General features: G+C 49.1%; 10 protein-coding genes across 10 annotated transcripts; 6 read left to right on the forward strand and 4 right to left on the reverse strand.

Annotated features, from left to right (window-relative positions):
• The first annotated feature begins 87 nt into the window (after positions 1 to 87).
• FOBCDRAFT_33629 (ubiquitin-related domain-containing protein) lies at positions 88 to 1,580 on the forward strand. Its single transcript, XM_031183513.3, has 4 exons — positions 88 to 387; positions 435 to 648; positions 706 to 856; positions 906 to 1,580. Exons 1-4 carry the CDS (start codon positions 306 to 308, stop codon positions 1,410 to 1,412), a joined length of 954 nt encoding a protein of 317 aa, XP_031039155.2. The 5' UTR covers positions 88 to 305; the 3' UTR covers positions 1,413 to 1,580.
• Positions 1,581 to 1,851: 271 nt separating this feature from the next.
• Positions 1,852 to 2,400, reverse strand: FOBCDRAFT_273806 (60s acidic ribosomal protein-domain-containing protein; the record flags this gene model as incomplete). Its single annotated transcript, XM_031183514.2, has 4 exons — positions 1,852 to 1,898; positions 1,955 to 2,090; positions 2,170 to 2,247; positions 2,332 to 2,400. 4 exons carry the CDS (start codon positions 2,398 to 2,400, stop codon positions 1,852 to 1,854), a joined length of 330 nt encoding a protein of 109 aa, XP_031039156.1.
• Positions 2,401 to 3,100: 700 nt separating this feature from the next.
• Positions 3,101 to 5,432, forward strand: FOBCDRAFT_182323 (uncharacterized protein). Its single transcript, XM_031183515.3, has 5 exons — positions 3,101 to 3,752; positions 3,810 to 4,213; positions 4,268 to 4,434; positions 4,481 to 4,880; positions 4,930 to 5,432. The coding sequence occupies exons 1-5, from the start codon at positions 3,536 to 3,538 to the stop codon at positions 5,101 to 5,103; spliced, it is 1,362 nt and encodes a 453-aa protein (XP_031039157.1). The 5' UTR covers positions 3,101 to 3,535; the 3' UTR covers positions 5,104 to 5,432.
• FOBCDRAFT_319211 (uncharacterized protein) lies at positions 5,404 to 6,226 on the reverse strand. The gene is made up of 4 exons (XM_031183516.3): positions 5,894 to 6,226; positions 5,785 to 5,840; positions 5,570 to 5,724; positions 5,404 to 5,518 (listed from the first exon to the last, which is right to left on the reverse strand). The coding sequence occupies exons 1-4, from the start codon at positions 6,061 to 6,063 to the stop codon at positions 5,477 to 5,479; spliced, it is 423 nt and encodes a 140-aa protein (XP_031039158.1). The 5' UTR covers positions 6,064 to 6,226; the 3' UTR covers positions 5,404 to 5,476.
• A 695-nt stretch (positions 6,227 to 6,921) lies between these two features.
• Positions 6,922 to 7,881, forward strand: FOBCDRAFT_319212 (uncharacterized protein). Its single transcript, XM_031183517.3, has one exon. The coding sequence runs from the start codon at positions 6,955 to 6,957 to the stop codon at positions 7,387 to 7,389; it is 435 nt and encodes a 144-aa protein (XP_031039159.2). The 5' UTR covers positions 6,922 to 6,954; the 3' UTR covers positions 7,390 to 7,881.
• A 197-nt stretch (positions 7,882 to 8,078) lies between these two features.
• FOBCDRAFT_222722 (uncharacterized protein) lies at positions 8,079 to 9,413 on the forward strand. The gene is made up of 3 exons (XM_031183518.3): positions 8,079 to 8,450; positions 8,506 to 8,785; positions 8,843 to 9,413. Exons 1-3 carry the CDS (start codon positions 8,200 to 8,202, stop codon positions 9,104 to 9,106), a joined length of 795 nt encoding a protein of 264 aa, XP_031039160.2. The 5' UTR covers positions 8,079 to 8,199; the 3' UTR covers positions 9,107 to 9,413.
• Positions 9,414 to 10,457: 1,044 nt separating this feature from the next.
• FOBCDRAFT_201352 (uncharacterized protein) lies at positions 10,458 to 10,823 on the forward strand (the record flags this gene model as incomplete). Its single annotated transcript, XM_054704547.1, has 1 exon — positions 10,458 to 10,823. One exon carries the CDS (start codon positions 10,458 to 10,460, stop codon positions 10,821 to 10,823), a length of 366 nt encoding a protein of 121 aa, XP_054560522.1.
• A 138-nt stretch (positions 10,824 to 10,961) lies between these two features.
• FOBCDRAFT_33652 (uncharacterized protein) lies at positions 10,962 to 13,030 on the reverse strand. The gene is made up of 5 exons (XM_031183520.3): positions 12,340 to 13,030; positions 12,266 to 12,290; positions 12,177 to 12,213; positions 11,259 to 12,127; positions 10,962 to 11,199 (listed from the first exon to the last, which is right to left on the reverse strand). Exons 1-5 carry the CDS (start codon positions 12,855 to 12,857, stop codon positions 11,101 to 11,103), a joined length of 1,548 nt encoding a protein of 515 aa, XP_031039162.2. The 5' UTR covers positions 12,858 to 13,030; the 3' UTR covers positions 10,962 to 11,100.
• Positions 13,031 to 13,872: 842 nt separating this feature from the next.
• On the forward strand, positions 13,873 to 16,844 carry FOBCDRAFT_33660 (uncharacterized protein). The gene is made up of 4 exons (XM_031183522.3): positions 13,873 to 14,149; positions 14,287 to 14,498; positions 14,564 to 16,131; positions 16,182 to 16,844. The coding sequence occupies exons 1-4, from the start codon at positions 14,105 to 14,107 to the stop codon at positions 16,562 to 16,564; spliced, it is 2,208 nt and encodes a 735-aa protein (XP_031039164.2). The 5' UTR covers positions 13,873 to 14,104; the 3' UTR covers positions 16,565 to 16,844.
• A 613-nt stretch (positions 16,845 to 17,457) lies between these two features.
• On the reverse strand, positions 17,458 to 18,927 carry FOBCDRAFT_33666 (uncharacterized protein). The gene is made up of 2 exons (XM_031183524.3): positions 18,126 to 18,927; positions 17,458 to 18,071 (listed from the first exon to the last, which is right to left on the reverse strand). Exons 1-2 carry the CDS (start codon positions 18,599 to 18,601, stop codon positions 17,549 to 17,551), a joined length of 999 nt encoding a protein of 332 aa, XP_031039166.2. The 5' UTR covers positions 18,602 to 18,927; the 3' UTR covers positions 17,458 to 17,548.
• Between the last annotated feature and the right edge of the window lie 1,367 nt (positions 18,928 to 20,294).

Raw genomic sequence — 20,294 nt, forward strand, 5'->3', positions numbered from 1 at the left:
TCATGATTACGCCCGTGCTTAACCGTAGTAATCCCGGCGACGTCACTGAGGCAGCGGCTTGAATGACGTTCTTGGGCTTTACCTAAGCTTTGGTTCCAGCATCAAAGGACAACTCAGTGCAAAGGCATATTCCACCTTGAATTTATTCACGACTGTGAATTTTTGCCTGTCTCACCAGTTTGCTGATACTCAAATAATCAAGATCTCATCTCTTCATTCTTTCCATCTTCATCTGCTCAACTCATCAACAGTTGCCCCTCATCCAACCCCACTATCACCAACTCTTACTAAACAACACCGCCAATATGCCTTCTGATCTCGATACCCTGCTCGATATGGGCTTTGACAAGGAGCGTGCTGAGATAGCCGTCAAGAAGACTGGAGGCCGTAAGTTACATTTTTTCAGATGACTCGTTTCAGGCTAACTTTAGTAGTTCAGGGCGCTCTTCAGTGGCTTGAGGACAACCAGGACAAGCCTATTGATGAGATCAAGGTTGCTGCTGCTGCGAAGGAAGAGAATGATGACGAGGAGGACACGGAAGCCAAGATCGCAGAGCTCGAGACTGGCACTGCCAAGTCATTGATCTGCAATGACTGTGGGAAGCGATTCAAGAACCATGATCTGGCTACCTATCACGCGACCAAGACGTATGTCAACCTGACACAACTATCTACTGGAGAATGTTTGGCTGACTGAGGCTACAGCGAGCATACTGACTTCTCGGAGTCAACAGAGGAGATTGCCCCTCTAACCGAAGACGAGAAGAAGGCCAAGCTTGAGCAACTTCGCGAGCGCCTCGCCGCCAAGAGAGCACTTCAATCTGTCAAGGACAAGGAAGATCACAAGCGCAACGAGGTAACAAAAGCATCCAATCGCACCATTACTCAGTTCTAACCTGTCGTAGCAAATTCGCCAAAAGTCTACCAAGGAGAGCCAAGAAGCAAAGGAAGAGCTGGCCCGCAAGCAAGCAGTCAAGGAAGCAGCCCAGAAGCGACAAGAGAAGCTCGAAGATCAGGAGGCCAAGAGGCGCATCAAGGCAAAGATCGAGGCCGACAAAGCTGAGCGACGCCGAAAGGCAGAGGAGGCCAAGGCAGCCCGTGAGGGTCGAGCTCCTCAAGTCGAGGCTGCTACTCCTGGTGGCGCTGCTGCTGTCGCGGCCGCATCCAAGCCCAAAAGTAACCACAACGAAGCCCGACTCCGACTACAGACCGACGGCGGAAACATCACCAAGACCCTGCCGGCTGAGACGACACTGTTCGAACTGGCGCAACAGCTGCAGAGCGAGACAGGGAATGCTGTATCAAGCTTTACGACTACGTTCCCCCGCAAGACCTTTGAGGGTGACGTCGATTTCTCCAAGACCCTGAAGGAAGCAGGATTGGTTCCGTCATCCGTCCTGATCGTCAAATAAATTTCTGACGTTGACATGAAAGATTGTGCATGGCGCGGCGTTGGTGGGGACATGGGAGATGAATCTGTAGTACTACGAAGAACAGAGAAAAGTCCTTTAGGTAGAGTTAGAGCAGACAAGAGGACGACAACATTCGTCCTGATCACAATCACAATCGCTGGCACTCTGGCGAAATAGTCACACTTTGAAGAAAACCCAGTTGAACTCAAACCACCCATGGCGGGACTTTTTTTTATCAGAGCCGTATGAATTGACCAATTCTCCCTCCGCGAAACTCCGTTGAGTGCGTTCCTCATAGCATCGTATGTAAGAAGCTACTCTGTCCAGGGCGCAGGTTACAGTGCCCGCTCTCCATCCTGTATGATCGATCGATTGGAAACCCCGAAGCCATGCAGTCGAAGTACAAAGAACAAGGAAACAGTCGTAGCGGCGTAACTTCTTAGTCGAAGAGACCGAAGCCCATGTCCTCGTCAGACTCCTCCTTCTCTGTAGTGGTTGTCAGCAATCCGCAGTCAGTCGTCGCGCTTCGCGGGTAGACATACCCTCCTCCTTCTCCTCCTCAGGAGCAGCCTCAGCAGCGGCACCACCAGCAGCAGCGGCACCACCGGCGGCAGGGGCAGCACCGCCACCGGAGCCGACGTTCACGAGAAGGTCCTTGACATCCTTGCCCTCGAGAGCCTATTCAAATAAAATCCGTCAGAAAATCGAAGTCCTGGATATGGGCGCATAAAAATCGCTGGAGTTATTCGGTTCGTACCTTGGCGAAGATGGAGGTCCAGATGGGCTCAACCTCCTCGACCTTGGCGGCCTTGATGAGGGTCTGGAGCTTGTCGGCCTGGAGAGTCGCGATGACGATGTTAGCTATCAATCACCTCACGCACACACAAAACGTCGACAGAATCGCGGGGTTAAAACGTACGGTGATCTCAACACCGTCGTCGGCGAGGATCAGGGCCGCGTAGGACGAAGCGAGCTCGGCGTGAGACATTGTGAATGATTTTGACGTGCGGGTGGGAGATTGTAAAGTCTGCACGAAGTCGAGTCGGTTGTAGTTTGAAGTCGGAATATCACCAAATGGATGCTTACCACAGAAAATCCTGGTCGAAATTCGGTTGGAGGGCTTCAAGACCTAAAGGAAAAGTGGAGGCAGGAGCGATCGATATGAATTAATCCGCTCCGTGGGTGCAGAGAGAGTGAGTCACGCCTTTGATTGGGTGCGATCTAACGAGCCAATAAAATATGTTTCCAAGAATGCTGTGAACTGCGGCGCTTTTTACCCCACCTTTGGGAAACAGACAGAAGACATCATGAGAGCATTGATTGTGAAGATATGATGATAAGGGTAATTACAGTTTTAATATCATAAATTGTATAGTCTGCAGGCTTATAATTGCCTGAGTGAGTAAGATGGTATTCAACCTCACCGACGTCTGATTAATATTCACTGATCGAGACCAATCCTCTATCAACTCCTTCCTCTCTCCCTTACCCACTATCGCTTGTTGGGAAACCCCCACTAGCAAACAGCTTAGCCGTTGCCGTCTGGCTCAATGCCGCAGCGAAGACGTAGGGCGTACCGCGTACGGTAATAGGTGAAGTGACTGCAGGACCTGATGGAGGGGTCGGTCTGGGCCTTCCAGTTGCCATGATTAAATATGTGACAACATCCGTTCTTGGTCGAGGCAGAGAAGGAGGTCAGGTCCAGCTGAAATGAATGAACTGTAACCGTGATATCTTTTCTCCACGATCTACCATCCACTAGTCAACTTCTTCCGTCATCAACTATTTCATCTTCCATGGCATTCTCGTCTCCGCATTCTGCCTCCAGACTATCATTCTTCATCCACCGCTTAATTAATATCTTGTGACTTGTATCGCGCCTACGTGAGTTAGTTCATCACGACCTCCCCACCAAAAGTCGACTCAACTTCCCTGGATCTTGAGCCCCGCCGCCACTCGTCGACTTTCGTCACTCGGAGCCTCGGAGACGTTGCGCAAGGCACAAACAACAAGCCAATACACTTCCAAGCTCAATAGTGACAAACTACTACTCTTTCAACCCTTTACATCACATAAATCTATACGACACCCCCATAAGAAGCTCGGAAACGGCATCTATCAACATGGAGACTCCAGCGATCCCAATGCCGCGGGACCCCCGGGAGCAAGCTATCCTCGAGAAGCTACAGCTGGTCCGAGATCGCCTACTGCTTCTTAAACAAGATCGCACAAACTACATTCGAACTCAAGATGTCATGCCATTGTTTGATGAGACCATGGATCAAGTTAAGGAGCTGGCGGTTGTGCGCGCCGAAACAGGCGATAAGGAGGAGAACAGATGTATGTCACCGTCTTTGTCGCATCCAAACGCGAGTGTGCTAACAAGTTTGTTTCCAGTGGATAAGGTCTTGGAGAGCTGCTTCCAGCTGCTATCCCTATTCTATCTCACGATCGGACGAAACAATGAGGCACCAGCAACATACGCTATGACCTCAACTGTCAAGCGACTACTCGACCACCTCACTGAGGCCGAACTCTACTCAGCCAAGGATCTCGGAAGCATCAAGTCTACACTTGAAGATCTGTCTAAAAGCATTCACGATGCTGCTACTGATCCATCACCCGACAAGCGACACCCTCCATACATGCTTGCACTACTTGAGAACCGCGTTGCGCTCTGCAACTCAACCTTGTCGCGTCTTCAGAAGAGATTAGAGCGATTACCAGATTACCTGCTGGAGGCTCATGAGAAGCTCATTTCGATCTTGCGATCGATCTCGTTGGCCAACACCAAGTCCAAGGTAAGCGAGGCTGGAATTGAATGGAATGTTTGGAGATGTGCTAACGTTGACTAGTTCTCCACATCCGAGGTCAAGAAGCTACGGAACCAAATTTTGGAAATTGGCGAAAAGCACAATGGCGGCACATTTACCGCAGAGGATGGAACTTTAGAGGAGGGAGGTGAAGTGCTCCGAGACTTGTACCACCGTTGCGTCCGCTGGTCGGACATGGTTCTTGAGAGGTGAGATAATCGACACTTTCCATGAAGATGTACTGACACTTTAAAGACAAGGAGAAGTAGCTGAGCAATGGCGACCAATCTACGACCAGCTCATTCAAATTCGCAACGACCTCGAGAAGCTTTCTCTTACACAAGCATGGTCGCTCCGAGAGACTGATCTGTATGATTTCCAACGGCAACTTGACAGAATTGATGAGAGCCGACAGAACGGAAACTGGGTGGACGAGCGGGGGCGACCAGCTGATCTCTGGACTCAGCGAACTTTGCTGTACCTAATCCGACGGTCGTATGCGTACATCTACTCATTTATGCTGGCATCCGAACCAGTCTCCGAAGCTCTGTTGCCTGTTTACAACCAACTGCAGACACTGAAGCGTTGCCTCGTTGAGGTCAAGAAGAATGGGGGTGTATCCTCCGTGCGGGAGCTTTACCCCTACAGCATGAAGGTATGTGGATACATCGTGGCATAACCCAGTTCTCTCTAACATGGGACAGCTTAACTCCCTTGATAACATGAAAGTTGACGGCAAGTTTGTGGTAAATGGCGACATCCCCGAAGGACAAGGCAGTGTTACCGGATTGTTGGCCGAATGCTTTGACCTCAACTACGAATTGAGAGTTGCAGCCGAAGAAGCAGCTGAGAATGGTTCAAATGGCAACGAAGCTTAAACCACGCATGACTTGGTGGCGGGCCATACCAAAGGAGCATGGATATGTTAGTGTACGATGGCGTTTACTATCACTTGAATTGGAATTTTAATTTTTATAGGTCAGATAGCTCTTCCTCGCGGTTTTTAGTAATAGCTTTAGCTCGCTTTCATTGAGCTGGTAATGACATCGATATGCAGGGATTGTTGAGGGCTGGTATTAGCAAAGCGGTAGGGAACGAACGATCACAAAGATTCGATGTTTCAGCAATGGACGGATGGACAACAGGAACATCATGGTAGCGGGTCATGATAACTAGCATAAATAGTATCAGTTCACTGTTTTGAAAAGGGTCTCTATCGTGAGTCTATGGTAATGGTATTGACTTTGTGCATTAGTTCATCCTGAAAGCGGCCTTGAAGGGGTAGATTTGGACCTGTATATCACATCAGTAAATTGTCCTCGAATGGATTCACGTTCTATTTACCTTGTCCATGTCCCAGACGCCTGATGTAGCATAGATATCTTTGCTGAGTTGCTCTCTGACCTCTTCTACGGATTCAGCGATGCAGACAAGGGTACTGCCAGCAAAGTCGAGGCTGTCGACGCTATCGTCTTTGGGAACACTGTTTAAAATGGCACCTAGACACAACATTAGTCTCACTGTTAGGATCCAGTTCCTAGGCCTGTTTATTAACACACCTCCCATCTTCCAACTTCCATTCTCAACGTTAGGAACCATGTTCTTAAAGTGGGTTCTCCGGCTTGTTAGCTTAAGCCACATATAATCCAACATCAGAACGCAGCTCACCCTCGAACCTCGAGTCTCTTCTCCCGAACATTGGGCTTGTCATGGACGACAACGAGAAACTCGTACTTTCCGGGAGGGACGGTAACAGATGAGGAAGCCATCGTTCGGAATGTAGTGAAGCGAGGTGTAATTCTAGCTCTAGAGAGTGAGAATGCAAGACGAGAGTTCATGTTTGGGTTATGATGATGTTGTATTTATGTATCGAACAAAGGATGAGGTGATACGGAGATGGGCTCCGAGTTGCGGGGGAGTGATTGCCGTGATTGGTGGGGTAAGTGTGAAGGGCGTAGGAGTTGGTGATGATAGTGCGCCTTTGGGGTGATGTAGTGGATTATCGTGTCTTGGCTTAAAATTTCAATGCTGGTGTTTATTCTTCTTGCTGGGATCAACGAGTTCAATGACTAACTGTGAGGTACTCGGAGATCTACATCGAGGTTTAAAACATCCTGAGAATACTAAAGACTACCAGGCTCACGGGTCAGAGATACTGGCAAATGTATATTCGTTGTTGGATGGTAATGCTGTTAGATCAGCCTTATCGATAACCTACTCATCTGACCGGGTAGTTTCCGCTATGGCAACTATATGTACATAGCAGGAAAAGGGAGGAATACAAACGTTTCTGATCCTGACGGAAACGCTCTTTTTATGGTTTTGTTCCTGCAGTGTCGACGTATACCAACCAACGAAAGGTAGGCTCCCGTTATAAACTAGTCAACAATGTGCGCTGTGGGAACTACTCGATTCGAAGGAGAAGTGAAGGTTATTCTCATCATCTTTCCTATTCGTAGACCTCGGTTGACCCTCTTCGCAGAAGCATTGATTCGACAGACGATTGCAAATAAATCAATAGCTAATATGATCTTGGAATGGCCCGAAAAAAGACGAAGCAAAGTTTCTCATGTCTTTAGGGTAGGATCGTCACTTGTAGCCACAACTTGCTCGCTTTCTGGCGACATCGTACGCATGCTCTGTGAATTAAAGTGCCTAATACTAATACAATAATTCACCTAAATCACATCTCACCGGTGATAGACAACTACTGCATCTAAGGTACTAATATGGTAGCTCTGAATCGGAAACCGGAATACGCTGGCGGAATCCCCTTCAGCCCTCCCTCGTTAACGTTTATAACAGCGCAAGATTCCCATTGTTTTCTTTTCTTGGATTCGATATTGGAATTCGATATATGTATTCACAAGTCTTCCCGTCGATATGCAATGGAAGACACTGAGCTGCCCCGTAAACGAGCAGCAGATCATCAGGCTCAAGCCCTACCAACACAGCCAATGGATATCCAGAATCAGATTGTCGACTGCGTATGCTTGGCTTCTGGCATGCTTCGCATCCACGGCTTTGCTCACCTCCAAGCTCGTCCTCTGGAGCCATATACTCCTCCTCTCAACTGGCTACGCATCTCGAACAGTAGCAGAGATCTATTCCTACGAGCTTTGGATCTTGTGCAAGACAAGCCGAATCTGTCGCCTACGTCATGATAGACAGTGTGTCAGAATTCCTCAGCGAAAACCAAAGCGAGGAAATGCGTCGAGACTGGAAACACTTAGTCGTGAGGAACCCCACGAGTTAGAGGAGCCATAGGACTCTGAGACAGAAGTCGCCTATGCTGGAGCATTGAGTTTATTGGTGGGAATATGGAAGACTAGGAGGAGCAAGAAACATAGTGCGAGGAGCGTTTGCCGCAAACTCATCGTTTTCCCTATGCTTCTACATAAAAGCTTCGCCGATATGGCACAGGAGCTTCGGCCCGAGGCCCGCGTCGTACTCGCACATTACTTCGCCCTTCTATCAACGGCCAGCAAGAGCTGGTGTATAGGCGACTCCGGGTTTAGGGAGGTTCGAGCAATTTGCCAGAATGTGCCACAAGAATTGCAGAGTTTACTTGATTGGCCAAAGAAAATATTGCTGGAGCAAGTTGTACCTTTGGACGAAATATAACAGCGACAGTTGAGGATGTAGCCTGATATGAAATTACGTGAGAACCTTAAGTTGATGGTCGTGATCGTTGACACCAGTGTAACTCCGCCACTACACTATCATCATCGCTTACACCTGCTCCAGGTTACGTATGATTGGTCGAAAGCTGATCCCGTCGAATTCGTTTCCTTATTGGGATTCGACGTCGAAATTGGCTTCCATAATGAAGAAAGGCAGCGTTGAAGAGGCAGCCAGAAATGGAGTTGTGGAATTAGTATAATAATGTAGGAATAACCGTGCTCTTGGCAGTTTTATCGAGACAGTCATCACAACTCACTTACAACAATCTCAATCTGTTTCCTCCTTTCGAAATGACCGACTCTCTCTCAGCGGCTAAACTGGCCATTTACATTATTCTCCTTCAACCTGCTCTATATTGCCTATTCAAGCATGGAAAGACTGGATTTATAGGATGGCTCTACGTCCAGATATTCTGTGTACTCAGGATTGTTACTGGCAGTATTGGTCTTCATGAAACTAACAGCTCAACTGGGTCAATTATACTGAACAGTATTGGTCTTTCTCCCTTGCTGTTGGCTGCTTCTGGGATCTTGCACGAGGCGTAAGTATCATACACTGCCACTGCTCTCTGACTTGACTGACTAGCAATTGTTTAGTCGACGTGGAACAAACCCTAGACTCAGCAGAAAACTCGATATCATTCTCGAGATCAAGTATCATGGCCTAGTTGGAGCAGCCATGGCCCTCATCATCGTGTCTGTTGTCGGTTTACAGAATGGCGACTCTGTTTCAACCAACAAGACCTTGCTCAAGGTTGCTTCTGCACTCATTGCATTAGCATGGTTGCTTCTCGCGATCTGGGCTTTGTGGTCTCTCGGAAAGTGTCAAAAGTCATCTACAAACAACCGTGTATCTTCGTTTCACGGCGGGAAGCTAGTAAGTCGAATCCTCCGCTATCACCAAAAGGGAGAACTCAGTACTGACACTTCCAAGCTTCTGTATGCAGTCTTTATCAACCTCCCTCTCCTTGGATTGCGCCTTGCCTATGGTATCGCGTATCTCCAGCTCAAGATCTCACATCCAACTTCGGGTTTCTTGATCTCGAAAGCAGTTCAAGTCTGCCTGAGTGTTGTACCGGAGATGCTGATTACGACTATCCTCCTCCTGGTTGGAGTTATGACTCGAAATCTGAAGCATGAGATCAAAAAACTTGACTCTGCTCTTCCGGTTGGCGACGGGTACGAGATCCAAAGGTGACCAACAGAGGCGCACTGTCTATCATGTTGAACAAGATATGGGGTTTCGATAGATTTGTCTGTAATGGAAACTCAGGGCCAGAGACCTCAACCAATGATGTTGGCGTAAGTGGGAGGAGATTATTTTTGTACACTTGTGTCTCAATGTAGAGTTTATTATTTTTTAGAATAGTAGTTTCTTTTGTCGAGCATAAACCATTGTCATTTTCAGATACCCGACTGCTCCGATACTTCTCATTAGAAATAGATATCCCATGGCTCTGTTCCCATGAGCAATTGACTCATGATGAAAAAGCAGAAGGTCGCCGATATACGGAGGATGGAGACAAAGCTGAAGCCGTGCCCCATCGATGAGGTCAAATGATGATGTATTCATTTCCAGGGGTAGCTCTACTAAGCGAGCGAATACCTGCTTGGACCCTGACCTAACAACGAGACCCTGTTTTTAAGCAGTCAATGCCATCGGAAAACTCGGCGAATCTGATTCTGTCTTGTTCCCGAGATTGTAAAACTTTCCGAAAACTCAACGTTACTGCAGTTAACCTATAATAATTTTTTTTGGCTTGAGCTTTATGATGGGATTTCTTTCGGTTTGTTGAGGTCTGTCTGTATCGTATGTCATCATGCTATGTGATATCCTTGCTAGTAAGATGGACATGGTGGATATATCGTGCCATGATAGATTCCTGGGGTCACTGTATCTGGGGATGAAGACCACAGTGAAAGCAGAAATCGTATCTTTTCTTTAGTCCTCGACATTATGACACAAAACTTTTCATATCATGGGTCCAAAATTTACATCATAACTTGTTTTGATCGGCGTCTACCGGACGGGCCGGAGTTGTTAAACCCGGGCTGGCTCCGCTTCAGCTCCGAAGCTTCGGCGTTGGCTCTCCGTACTGCGAATTCGCCCCCCACGGGGATCTCAGGTCTCGAGGTGAACCGAGTGAATTCGGCCGCAGTGGACTCGAGAAGAACTGAATAGGTAATATGTCTTGCTTGCTAATCTTGGCCCTACTCTCGCCTTATGAGTAGTCACACCACTTATGACAAGCCAGAAGTCGCGCAATTGCTGGCGGGGGAGGGGTCCAATTTAGACATCTATAGAGCTTAGTTAGGTCACCTGGCAATTGGATTGTGTCAGTGGAGGCTCGTGCATGAGGTGGGATCTAAATGTGATATAATATCTCAGCTTCACCCTCTTCCTTTTCCCAACCATACTCACACAATTGAACAAACATACCACTACTTAAACAATTACACACAAAAACACACAACAACCTATGCCATACATTCTACCTGAAAACCATACTTACCTTCCATCCCCCTACAAGCTACGGAACCAACCCATTATGGCTCCCTCAGTCTACATCCTCCTCCAGCGCGATACAGAGTCCAACGTCACAGTTACCTCTGTATTCCTCGATCTTCAAGACGCCAACGCTGCTCTACTCCACACAGCGCAAGAAGCTGGCGTTGACCCTGCGAGCGCCAAGCCCGCAGACGGAGACGCCAAGGACTCACTCACCAAGGCACCGCTGCGGTGGGAGGCAGCCGATGGCACAGCGGCTTGGGTTGAGCGACACACCGTGACGAACAGAAAGGTTCAGGCGCCGGGTGCTGAGAAGCCCGGGTTGAAGAGGAATGATAGTCGGCTGTACATCAACGATGACGATGATATCATTGAGGTTGCGGACCATGATGGACACTACGATTAGGAGAAAAGATACTGGATATTATGCGACTAATGTGGAGGAGTTTGTCGGTATCTTACGGGGCGGGATATAAAGCGAGGGGAATATGGTGGAGGTTATTGGTCACGATCATGGCCAGGAGATAACATGCTAGACAGCATGGGATAAATCGATTTTAGCCGCATTTAAATAGAGATGCTTTATCAATTTTGGAAACAATTTCTATACAACTTCTTCTAAGACTATCTTCCTGTGATATTCTAAACTTGAAATCCATGCGACTGTGAAACAAACACCACATTTACAGCTTCGCCTTGGGAGCGCTCATCATTGTCTCGGCAACGATTCTTCGCTGGATCTTGCCAGTCGCGGTCTTGGGCATGATCTCGGTGAAGTAGATCTAAGACACTGTTAGCACTTCCGCTCTCTACGTGTAGAGCATATTGAAGGGAAGCTCACCTTCTTGGGCACCTTGAACTTGGCGGATCGCTCAGCGACCCAAGCCTTGAGCTCCTCAGCAGTCAACTTCTCGCCATTCTTGAGAACAACAGCAACACCAATATCCTGACCGTAGACCTCATCAGGGATAGCAAAGCTGACAGCCTCGCTGATCTTGGGGTGACGGGTCAAGACATTGTCCAGCTCAATAGGGCTGATCTTCTCACCGCCCTTGTTGATAAGCTCCTTGATGCGGCCGGTAATGATGATATAGCCATCCTCGTCCTTCTTGCCTTGATCGCCTGTTCGGAAGAAGCCGTTCTTGTGGTAAGAAGAAGCATTGGCGGAAGGGTTGTTGAGATATCCCTTGGTGACGTTCTCGCCAATGATGCAGATCTCACCCTCGGAGCCTTGAGGAACCTCCTCACCCTGCTCATTGAGAATTCTAACCTCGACGCCCTGACCAATACCAACAGTTCCAGCCTTTCTCTTAGCGGGAGGAAGAGGGTTAGATGTCATCTGATGAGCAGCCTCAGTCATGGCGTAGGCCTCGAGAACGGGGGCGTTGTAGGTCTCCTCAAGCTGCTGGAAGACAGTGGGTGACAGAGGGCTAGAGCATGATCGGATGAAGCGAATCTCGGGCTTGGGGTTGGGAGGAGGGTTCTTGAGCAGGATCTGGTGGATGGTGGGAACGGCAGTGTACCAGTTGGCTTTGTGGGTGTTGAAGTCGGCCCAGAACTCGGAGGCGGAGAACTTGGTGGGAACGACCATGGAGCCACCGGTGAAGAGAGGAGCGAGGAGACCGCAGAGAAGGCCGTGGACGTGGAACAGAGGCATGACCAGCATGGTTCGGTCCTTGGATGTGAGTTGGTATGTGTTCTTGATGTTGTCTGTGAAAAGAGTTAGCCAATGAAGTGAGATGAGTGTGGTATAGCGTACTCATGGTTCGGGTCAGGTTGCGGTGAGTGAGAGGGACCTGTCCATGTGAGTATAAGCTGTCAATGAGAATCACAAGTAAATCTACTCACCACCTTGGGTCGCGACGTAGTGCCGCTGTCAATTTGTTAGTTATGAGCTTATCATAGCTATCATGAGAACTTACCTGGTGTGAAGGATAAGAGCAACATCATCAGGCTCAGCTGTGAGAACCTTCTCCTTCCTGCCCTTCAGAAAGCCATAATCCTTGACATCGAGCGCAACCTCACCCTTGGCAGCATCCCAATAACACTCAGCAACGGCAGCGTTAAACTTTTTAGCAGCCTTCACGCTGGCCGCACCAGCAGCCCAAGCTCCCTTGGGAACAAGCACGATAGCGCTCTTGACATCTTCGATGTAGAACTCAAACTCATCCTGCTTATAAGCCGAGTTGAGAGGCGCCGCGATACCGCGCTGCCATGAAGCAGCGAGGAAAGAGACGATGAACTCGTACGAGTTGACGAGCGCGATAGATACGGGCGCGGCTTTTGTGATGCCGAGGTCGGCGAGCTTGCGCTGAAAGGCGGACACATCGGCCTCGAGGTTGGAGTAGCTGATGGTGAGAGCCTTGGGCTTGGATGGCACGATAATGGCCTCTGCGAGCGGATTGCTCTTGTCAATGGCTGTTTGGAGTGTGAGTGCCATGGTGATCAAGTGAGATTGAGGTTTGGTCTTGGCAGGGGTATCGCTGATAAGAAGAAAAGACACGACAATGACTGGAAAGGACAACAACTGATGATGAAGAAGTAGAGTTGAGAGAGCGGTTTTAGATAGTAGCAACGGTCTGATAGTTTTAGTTTCGCATAGGGGAATTTGAGGAATAGTTTACATGACGTGCTACTGCTGTTACTGCTACTGTTACTGCTGGGCCATGTCCCGGGGGTCGTTCGGCTTCCATCCGAGCCGACCACCCGCCGAACTATGTCCACTGCCAAGTGGATTATCAGCCAGTTTTACGCGTCTCTCTTTTCTTGGTTTTGGGTCCTGAGGTCAGTGTTGCCTTGGAGATGTATCGGCGAAATATTCTGAAGCAGATTGTCATAGAGGACCCTGTGTCATCATAGCCCCTGAGTCTGATTACTACTTGGCTGCTGGGCATTGATCTTGCGGTGTCGAAGCTGTCAGACAAGAACACTAGTATATCTAGCATGGATATATCTTGTTTCTACTCTGTAGATTTGTTGCATTGGTATAAGTTGGATATGGTGATGCCCGATTCGACCCCTGATATACCCATCATGACACATTTCTAGAACAAATTCGACAGTCAAGACGTCAAACTGTCTGTACCTACATGAATGCGACTCTGACAAAGGTTTATGCGGCTCAGACCGGAAATCGGCAAAGTCTTCCCAAGCCTAAATTGAAAAGATCTCGGGCTTGCTCCAAAAGACTCTCCATCAATCCCTAGCATGGTGTCGAGCTGGGGCGCATGATGGGGGTGCCGGGCGCCCCCAATATTTCTTTATTGGCGGGGTTTTAGGCTCTCAATGCTGCAAATTAGGGGCGCTAGAGCCTAAACTGACCACCTACTCCATACCTGCAGGGTGGGGCATGTTCTATCGGCTGCCCATGCGGCGCGGTACGGCGGCGCCTTCTTCCTTCTTCGTTAGTCTACTCTTCAATTGAAGTTACCTTCCATTTAGTTACCTTACACTGTATCCTCATAAGCTGCGCCTCATCTTCCCCCGCTATCGCTGGCTGTTATTGTCCATTATAACCTCACTTTTACAAATAACTACCAATTCCACGCTTATTTCCATAACTCAGGCCGTTTCCTCTCGATACATCCTCGGCCTCGAATCTGCGATCTCGTACATGTCTCCGTCTCATCCGCGCCGACCGATTACCCCCCGCTCCTGAGATCGATTTGAATACACACGTTGCCCATCATGGCTGAGGTGGACGCGATGCCCACCTTTGGCTCAGAGCTCAAGGTTGGTTGCCTACTTGACTAAAGATAGCCCGCTGTTCATAATGCATCATTACGGCCTCCTTTTTGCCTTGCGCCTGCATTGGAAGCTCCTTTCACATGCTCTCCCAACATTCGCATAGCTGACAAACATCTTCCTAGGATGGCTTCAAACCCGCGAATGCATGGCTCGGTCATGGCATCGCCTGGCTTGAAGATATACAGCAATTCTACCGCGAGCGCGCTGCCATCGAGAAGGAATATAGCGCAAAGCTTACAGCACTTGCCAAAAAGTACTTTGACAAGAAGAACAAGAAGACGGCCCAGCTTAGTGTAGGAGACACTCCTGCCATGACGCCCGGCTCGCTCGAGAGGTACGAACACAACCCCCCATGAGTTGGCTTGAAAGCATACGCTGATCACTGTGCGACAACTCCAGTGCTTCTTTGACCACATGGACAACCCAGCTTACGACGCTCGAATCCCGCGCCAACGAGCATGACCGATACGCCAACAATCTTATTTCCCAGGTCGCCGAGCCGCTCAAGTTCTTTGGCGGCCGTTTCGAAGAATTGCGCAAACGACACTCCGACTATGCCACCAAGCTCGAGCAGGAGCGCGATGCTTCATATGCCTCACTCGCCAAGACAAAGGGTAAATACGACACTGTCTGCCAAGAGGTTGAGTCCAAGCGTAAGAAGACCGAGTCGCATTATGACAAGGCCAAGGCTCAGAATGCCTACCAACAACAGCTATTCGAGATGAACAACGCCAAGAACACTTATATCATTGCGATCAATGTTACCAACAAGCAGAAGGAGAAATATTACCACGAATATGTTCCCGAGGTTATGGATAGTCTACAGGATCTTAGCGAGTTTCGAACGACCAAGCTGAACAGTCTTTGGACTGTTGCGACAAACCTCGAGTCTGACATGCTGCAACAAAGCAACGGCATGGTCCAGCACCAAGGCACCGAGATTCAGAGGAACTTGCCCCATCTCGACTCCATGATGTACATTCAACACAATATGGGAGCTTTTAACGAACCACCCGACAAGCATTTCGAGGCCAGTCCTGTTTGGCACGATGATGGCACCATGGTAGTTGACGAGACCGCAAAGGTCTTCTTGCGCAATGTCTTGGGCAAGTCCAAGTCGCAACTAGGAGAACTACGGAGGGAGGTTGATAAGAAGCGACGAGAGGTTGAAAGTCTCAAACAACTCAAGCAACGAGTAAGGGAAGGAAAAGAGAAGAAGGACGAGGTGGAAGTTGTTCGCATACTCTTCTCAATGCAGGAAGATCTTCATTCTATTGATCGTCAAAGACTGACGGCCGAAGTCGAAACATCGACAATCACATCTGTGGTGGGTGATGTGACGTTGGGTGCGAAGAACCACAACTTCAAGAGTCAAACGTTCAAGATACCCACGAATTGTGACTTGTGTGGAGAGAGAATCTGGGGACTGAGCGCAAAGGGCTTCGATTGTCGTGACTGCGGCTACACATGCCATAGCAAATGTGAGATGAAGGTGCCCCCTGACTGTCCTGGCGAACAGTCCAAGGATGAGCGCAAGAAGCTCAAGGCCGAACGCCAGGATGCCGCGAATAAGCTACTCAAGCCCAGTACCACGATGACATCGGTGCATTCTAATGCTTCAGATGGACCCGAACTCACCCGTTCCAATACCATGACGTCTCTAAGCTCTCACTCAGCACGCCCATCTCTATCGGGATCCATATCTGGGCAGCTCAGCCCATCGGAGGAAACACCACCAGACGCAGGACGGCCAAGCATGTCTTCGGCCAAGTCATCTAGCACTATGCGCAAGAACAGAATCATGGCGCCTCCACCAGCAGCTTACATCACAGGTTCAGGCGCCGGTGAGACAAATGGTGGCACAAAGGAGGAGAAGAAGGGCAAGATGCTGTATGCATTCGAAGCTAGTGGTGAGGGTGAACTTACAGTACATGATGGTCGAGATGTGGTACTGCTGGAACCCGACGGTAAGTCTGAACTCCTGATACCCTAGTGACGATATCTGATTGTATTATAGACGGCTCTGGCTGGGTCAAGGTTCGAGCGGGCTACAAGGAAGGTCTCGTTCCCTCATCATATGTCGAATTCACCACCGTTGCGACACCGGCTGCTCCCGCTCCCGCAGCCCGACCATCATCTACTTATTCCACCTCAACAACATCCTCCCTAGCGCCATCAACCAAGAAGAAGGGTCCCGCAGTAGCGCCCAAGCGCGGCGCAAAGAAGCTCCGCTACGTAGAAGCTCTATACGAATACACGGCACAGGCTGAGTCAGAGCACTCCATGGCCGAAGGCGAACGCTTCGTCCTCGTGCAGGATGACCCGGGTGATGGCTGGGTCGAGGTCGAGAAGGCGGGCGTCACGGGAAGTGTGCCTGCAAGTTACGTGCAGGCCGTCTAGAGAACGAGCAAGGGTTGCAGATGCGGGTTTTGTCGGCGCACGATTAAATCGACTTGAAAGAAGCTCCAACCTTACCTTGTACCCATTTGGTTTCTCAAGCATGAGACCTGGTTCGAATGTATATATGAAGCGGGCAAAGCGGAGCTGTATGATTGGGATTCTGTTTCAAACTTCTACCCAAAAGAAAGAGAAGAGAAGATACGATTAAACAGGAGCTGTATATTTTGGGTTAAGGATGCATTTGTGGGGAATAGGTACATAGTACATGAATTCGGGGTTCAAAATGGAATACATGCTGAGCCGCATCGCATCGGTATGAGCTTACGAAGCAATTTGTGGTGTCTTTGCCACTCTACCGAAGTTTCCGGAAATTAAGAGTCATAGCATCACGAGCAGAGAAAAAAGTCCATAGGGAAAGTTTAGAGGACGAAGAGCTTGATTTGAAACATGAGAACTCTAATCGTGTTCAGATAGGAGAAGAAAAGGGATGTTATGGCATCCGTCTAGTATATTACAGGGGTATTACAGATAAAAAGGCTCAACCGTCCGACACCATTGGTTCATTTCTCATGCATACTGCCTGGTATACGATCCCGTTTCCTAGCCCCTAATCCATCAGCCATTCTTTCATTGATCATGTAAAGTGTGCGTGTGCATTGTATTTGTGTATCAAACAGGAGGGGGATATCATTTCTTTCAGTTCCAGTACCTTGGAATAAACGCCGTGCCAAAAAATTGAGAGTAAAAGTGTAAAGAGTCATGTCAAGACTCATACTTGATGTGAAACCATGAGCCCCATGCATAAAGCCGAACGCCGAGTGGAGTGTGTATAAGTTGAGTGAAAGAAGATGGAGCTGTCAAGGAATGAATTTCCCGAGAATATCAGGAATTTGCCTGGTCCAGATCGCTTGTCATGATGCTCAGACCTTGATCTCCTGCTTATGGTCCATTGAAGTTAGGGACTGCCAAAGGCAAGATTGGATCCTAGATCATCTGTGCAGTGGGAGCTCCCAGGGTATGTCCGAGACCTTCACGCAGAGCGTCCTGCAACTCGGCGATCTGGGCCATCATAGACAGAGAATGTTGGGAGTTTTGGTTCATCTCAGCCCTCAGCTTCTCATTCTCCTCCTTCAGGCGTTTGACTTCTTCTCTGAGTTCAGTCAGCTCCTCAGTGGCCTGCTCGCTCGAGTGGCGTTTGCGCTTCATGCCTGTCTTTTCGCTGTCGTTGTCGCCGGGTGATTGAACGATTTCGGTAGGAGTAGATCCATCAGGATTGGTATGAACCCGACGTAGGTGCTCGTTCAGGTTCTCCTGTCTTGAGAATCCCTTGCCGGTGTGTCGCTTGCAGTTGGGATGAGGACAGTTGACCGTGTTCTTGGGTCCTCCATGTTTGCCATGAACCTCTCGTTCATGCCGAAGCAAACCGCCAGAGTATGTGAAACCGGGGAGATTTTCGCATCCCTCGGCAGGGCATCGGTACGGCCGTTCATGCTTGTCCATGTGCTTGCTACAAAATAGTTAGCAAAATGTTACTAAGTGCGAAATTCGGGTGGGAACTTACTTCCACTCGCATTTGCGCGAAAATACTCGGACTTCTTCCTTACAATCGTCCAAGGTACAGTGAAACTTGCCGTCGGCGCCCTTTACCGCTTCTCTCTCGGGCTTTGGAATGGACTTCACTCGAGAAGCCGAAGGAGGAGGAGATTCGATACTCGGGGAAAGATCTTTGTCGTCGGGTAGAGGGTCGAGTGATGGTGCTTGCATAGCGGCCTCGATCGGGGACGGGAACGTATGGGGTCCTAGGTCGAGTCGGGTTGCTTCCTGGACAGCAGCAGCATCCTCTGGCATCATCCCTCTATCATCTCCCAGAACGCCTGTGGAATCCGGAAGCATGGACGCCTCGGTTGTGTAATGACTGAGTTGCTCGGCGACATCACTGTCTGTAAATCTTTGGTCCGCACCATGATCGTGGTCGTCGCCGATGGGAGGATAGCTCCCATCATGAATAAAGTTACGAGGTTCGAATGCGACACTCATGGTGCCTGTGAGTGACTGATGTTGCTTTGCGACAATCGGAGGCAACGCAAGAATCGCGGTCGCAGGAGTTTGTAATCGAGTGGCGCGTGAATTAAAAGCGGTGCTTGTGGTCGGGGGGCGAGACTGCGCTTTATAGAGGATCGTAGGCGAGAGTTGGTGTTGAGTGATAGAGGAGGCGTAATTGTAAATCGTTATGCCGATGACTACTTGCTCGGTTCGGGTTGGTTATGATGAATGAAGCTTGAAGGTTGGAGGCCTGAAAATTCTGGTATGAAAAAGCGGAAGGCTACGGGTAGAACAAGGTGGAGTAAAATGTGACGAGTGCTAGAATTAGTCAGAGTTAGCACGTGACATCGCGTGTGCGTGGCTCAGCAAAAGCAAGTATTGTGGCGCCGACAGATCCGAGTTGTTGGGCGAAAGTCTGTTGCGAACACGACTTTATTAGTATTTGACTGTTACTCCAGGCAGACAACGGGTAACGATGACTCGATACGGCAGGTCCCATAATAAGCAAAGTCCTTGGACTTATGCGGAAGCGTTAAAAATCGTGACTCACGCGCCGTGCCTCTTTGGTGGCGTCGCATAATGGAGGCGTGGGGAAGTGCAAGGCTACGACGACTACTAACAGCACGCAAGTAGACTTCCTTGTGTGTCCGCCCATTAATCGTTGCCTTTTCTGATCTTCGCTCGAAGATAGTATAGTTAGGCATGAGGCTGTGCGGGCCGCGTTTATGGATCCTTTGCAGATGCATTCCGATAGGATCTCATGATCTCGTTCACAGTCTCTGGATTTTAAGCCAACTTTGCTTATTGGAGGATCCGTATCATCTGCCAGGATTTCCAAGTTCAAGTCCGTGACGTGCACTGAGAAGTGACTTGTCTGACCCTGGCTCTTAGGACTCAATAGGCGTCAGGCTACTACCGTTCAAGTCGCTAACAGCACCTGTGAGGGATCTCTGTTTCCGAATAGTGCGCACTTACTGGGCATGAGATAATCAGATAAATCAAGGCAGCTTCCAAAAATGGATGAAGCATACGATGACTGGTCGGCCTCGTCCAAGTTGGTCTCCTCTAGGTGCCTGACTCATCGTGCCAGGTTGGTGTTGGTCCTTTGGTTGTGAGGCCTCACAACCTTATTTTCCAGGTGGTAATAGTCGAACATAAAGTGGGCACCTTTGTCCAACAGGAACAATATCAAAGGGGATGAATGTATCAACGTCTAGACCACTGAGTCTTGAACGGGACATGTCGCGGCTTGCTAGATTGATGGTCCAAATCAATGCTAGTTTGCGACAGGCTTGCGACTATCAACGTATCGCAGACTTTGGCGTGGAGTTGTTGCGTATGTATCAGAGCACCAGTATGTGGGTGGCACAAGCAGATGACGCTGGTGGTGACGACGATAATCCCAAGTGAGGCATTGGCGAGACTACCGAAGATCGATGAGCTCGCTAAGGACGAGGGTCGGTTCGTAACGAGTAAGGAGTAAGGATTCTGCCGATTCAATAGCATTTGAGTCGCAGATGATCCCTGGTGGTGACGGTTTTGGGTGTTGAGAGAGGGGAAATTGAAAATGGGTGAGAATTTGGAGATTCGGGCGCCTTGTCGTTTAGATTAGGGACGGGACGGGAAGGAACGATCTGAGTTCTAAGGCATTTGTGCATTTACACCAGAAATATGAGGTTGAACCATT

The sequence above is a fragment of the Fusarium oxysporum genome, chromosome V (assembly GCF_013085055.1).
Source record: "Fusarium oxysporum Fo47 chromosome V, complete sequence".
Lineage (NCBI taxonomy): Eukaryota > Fungi > Ascomycota > Sordariomycetes > Hypocreales > Nectriaceae > Fusarium > Fusarium oxysporum.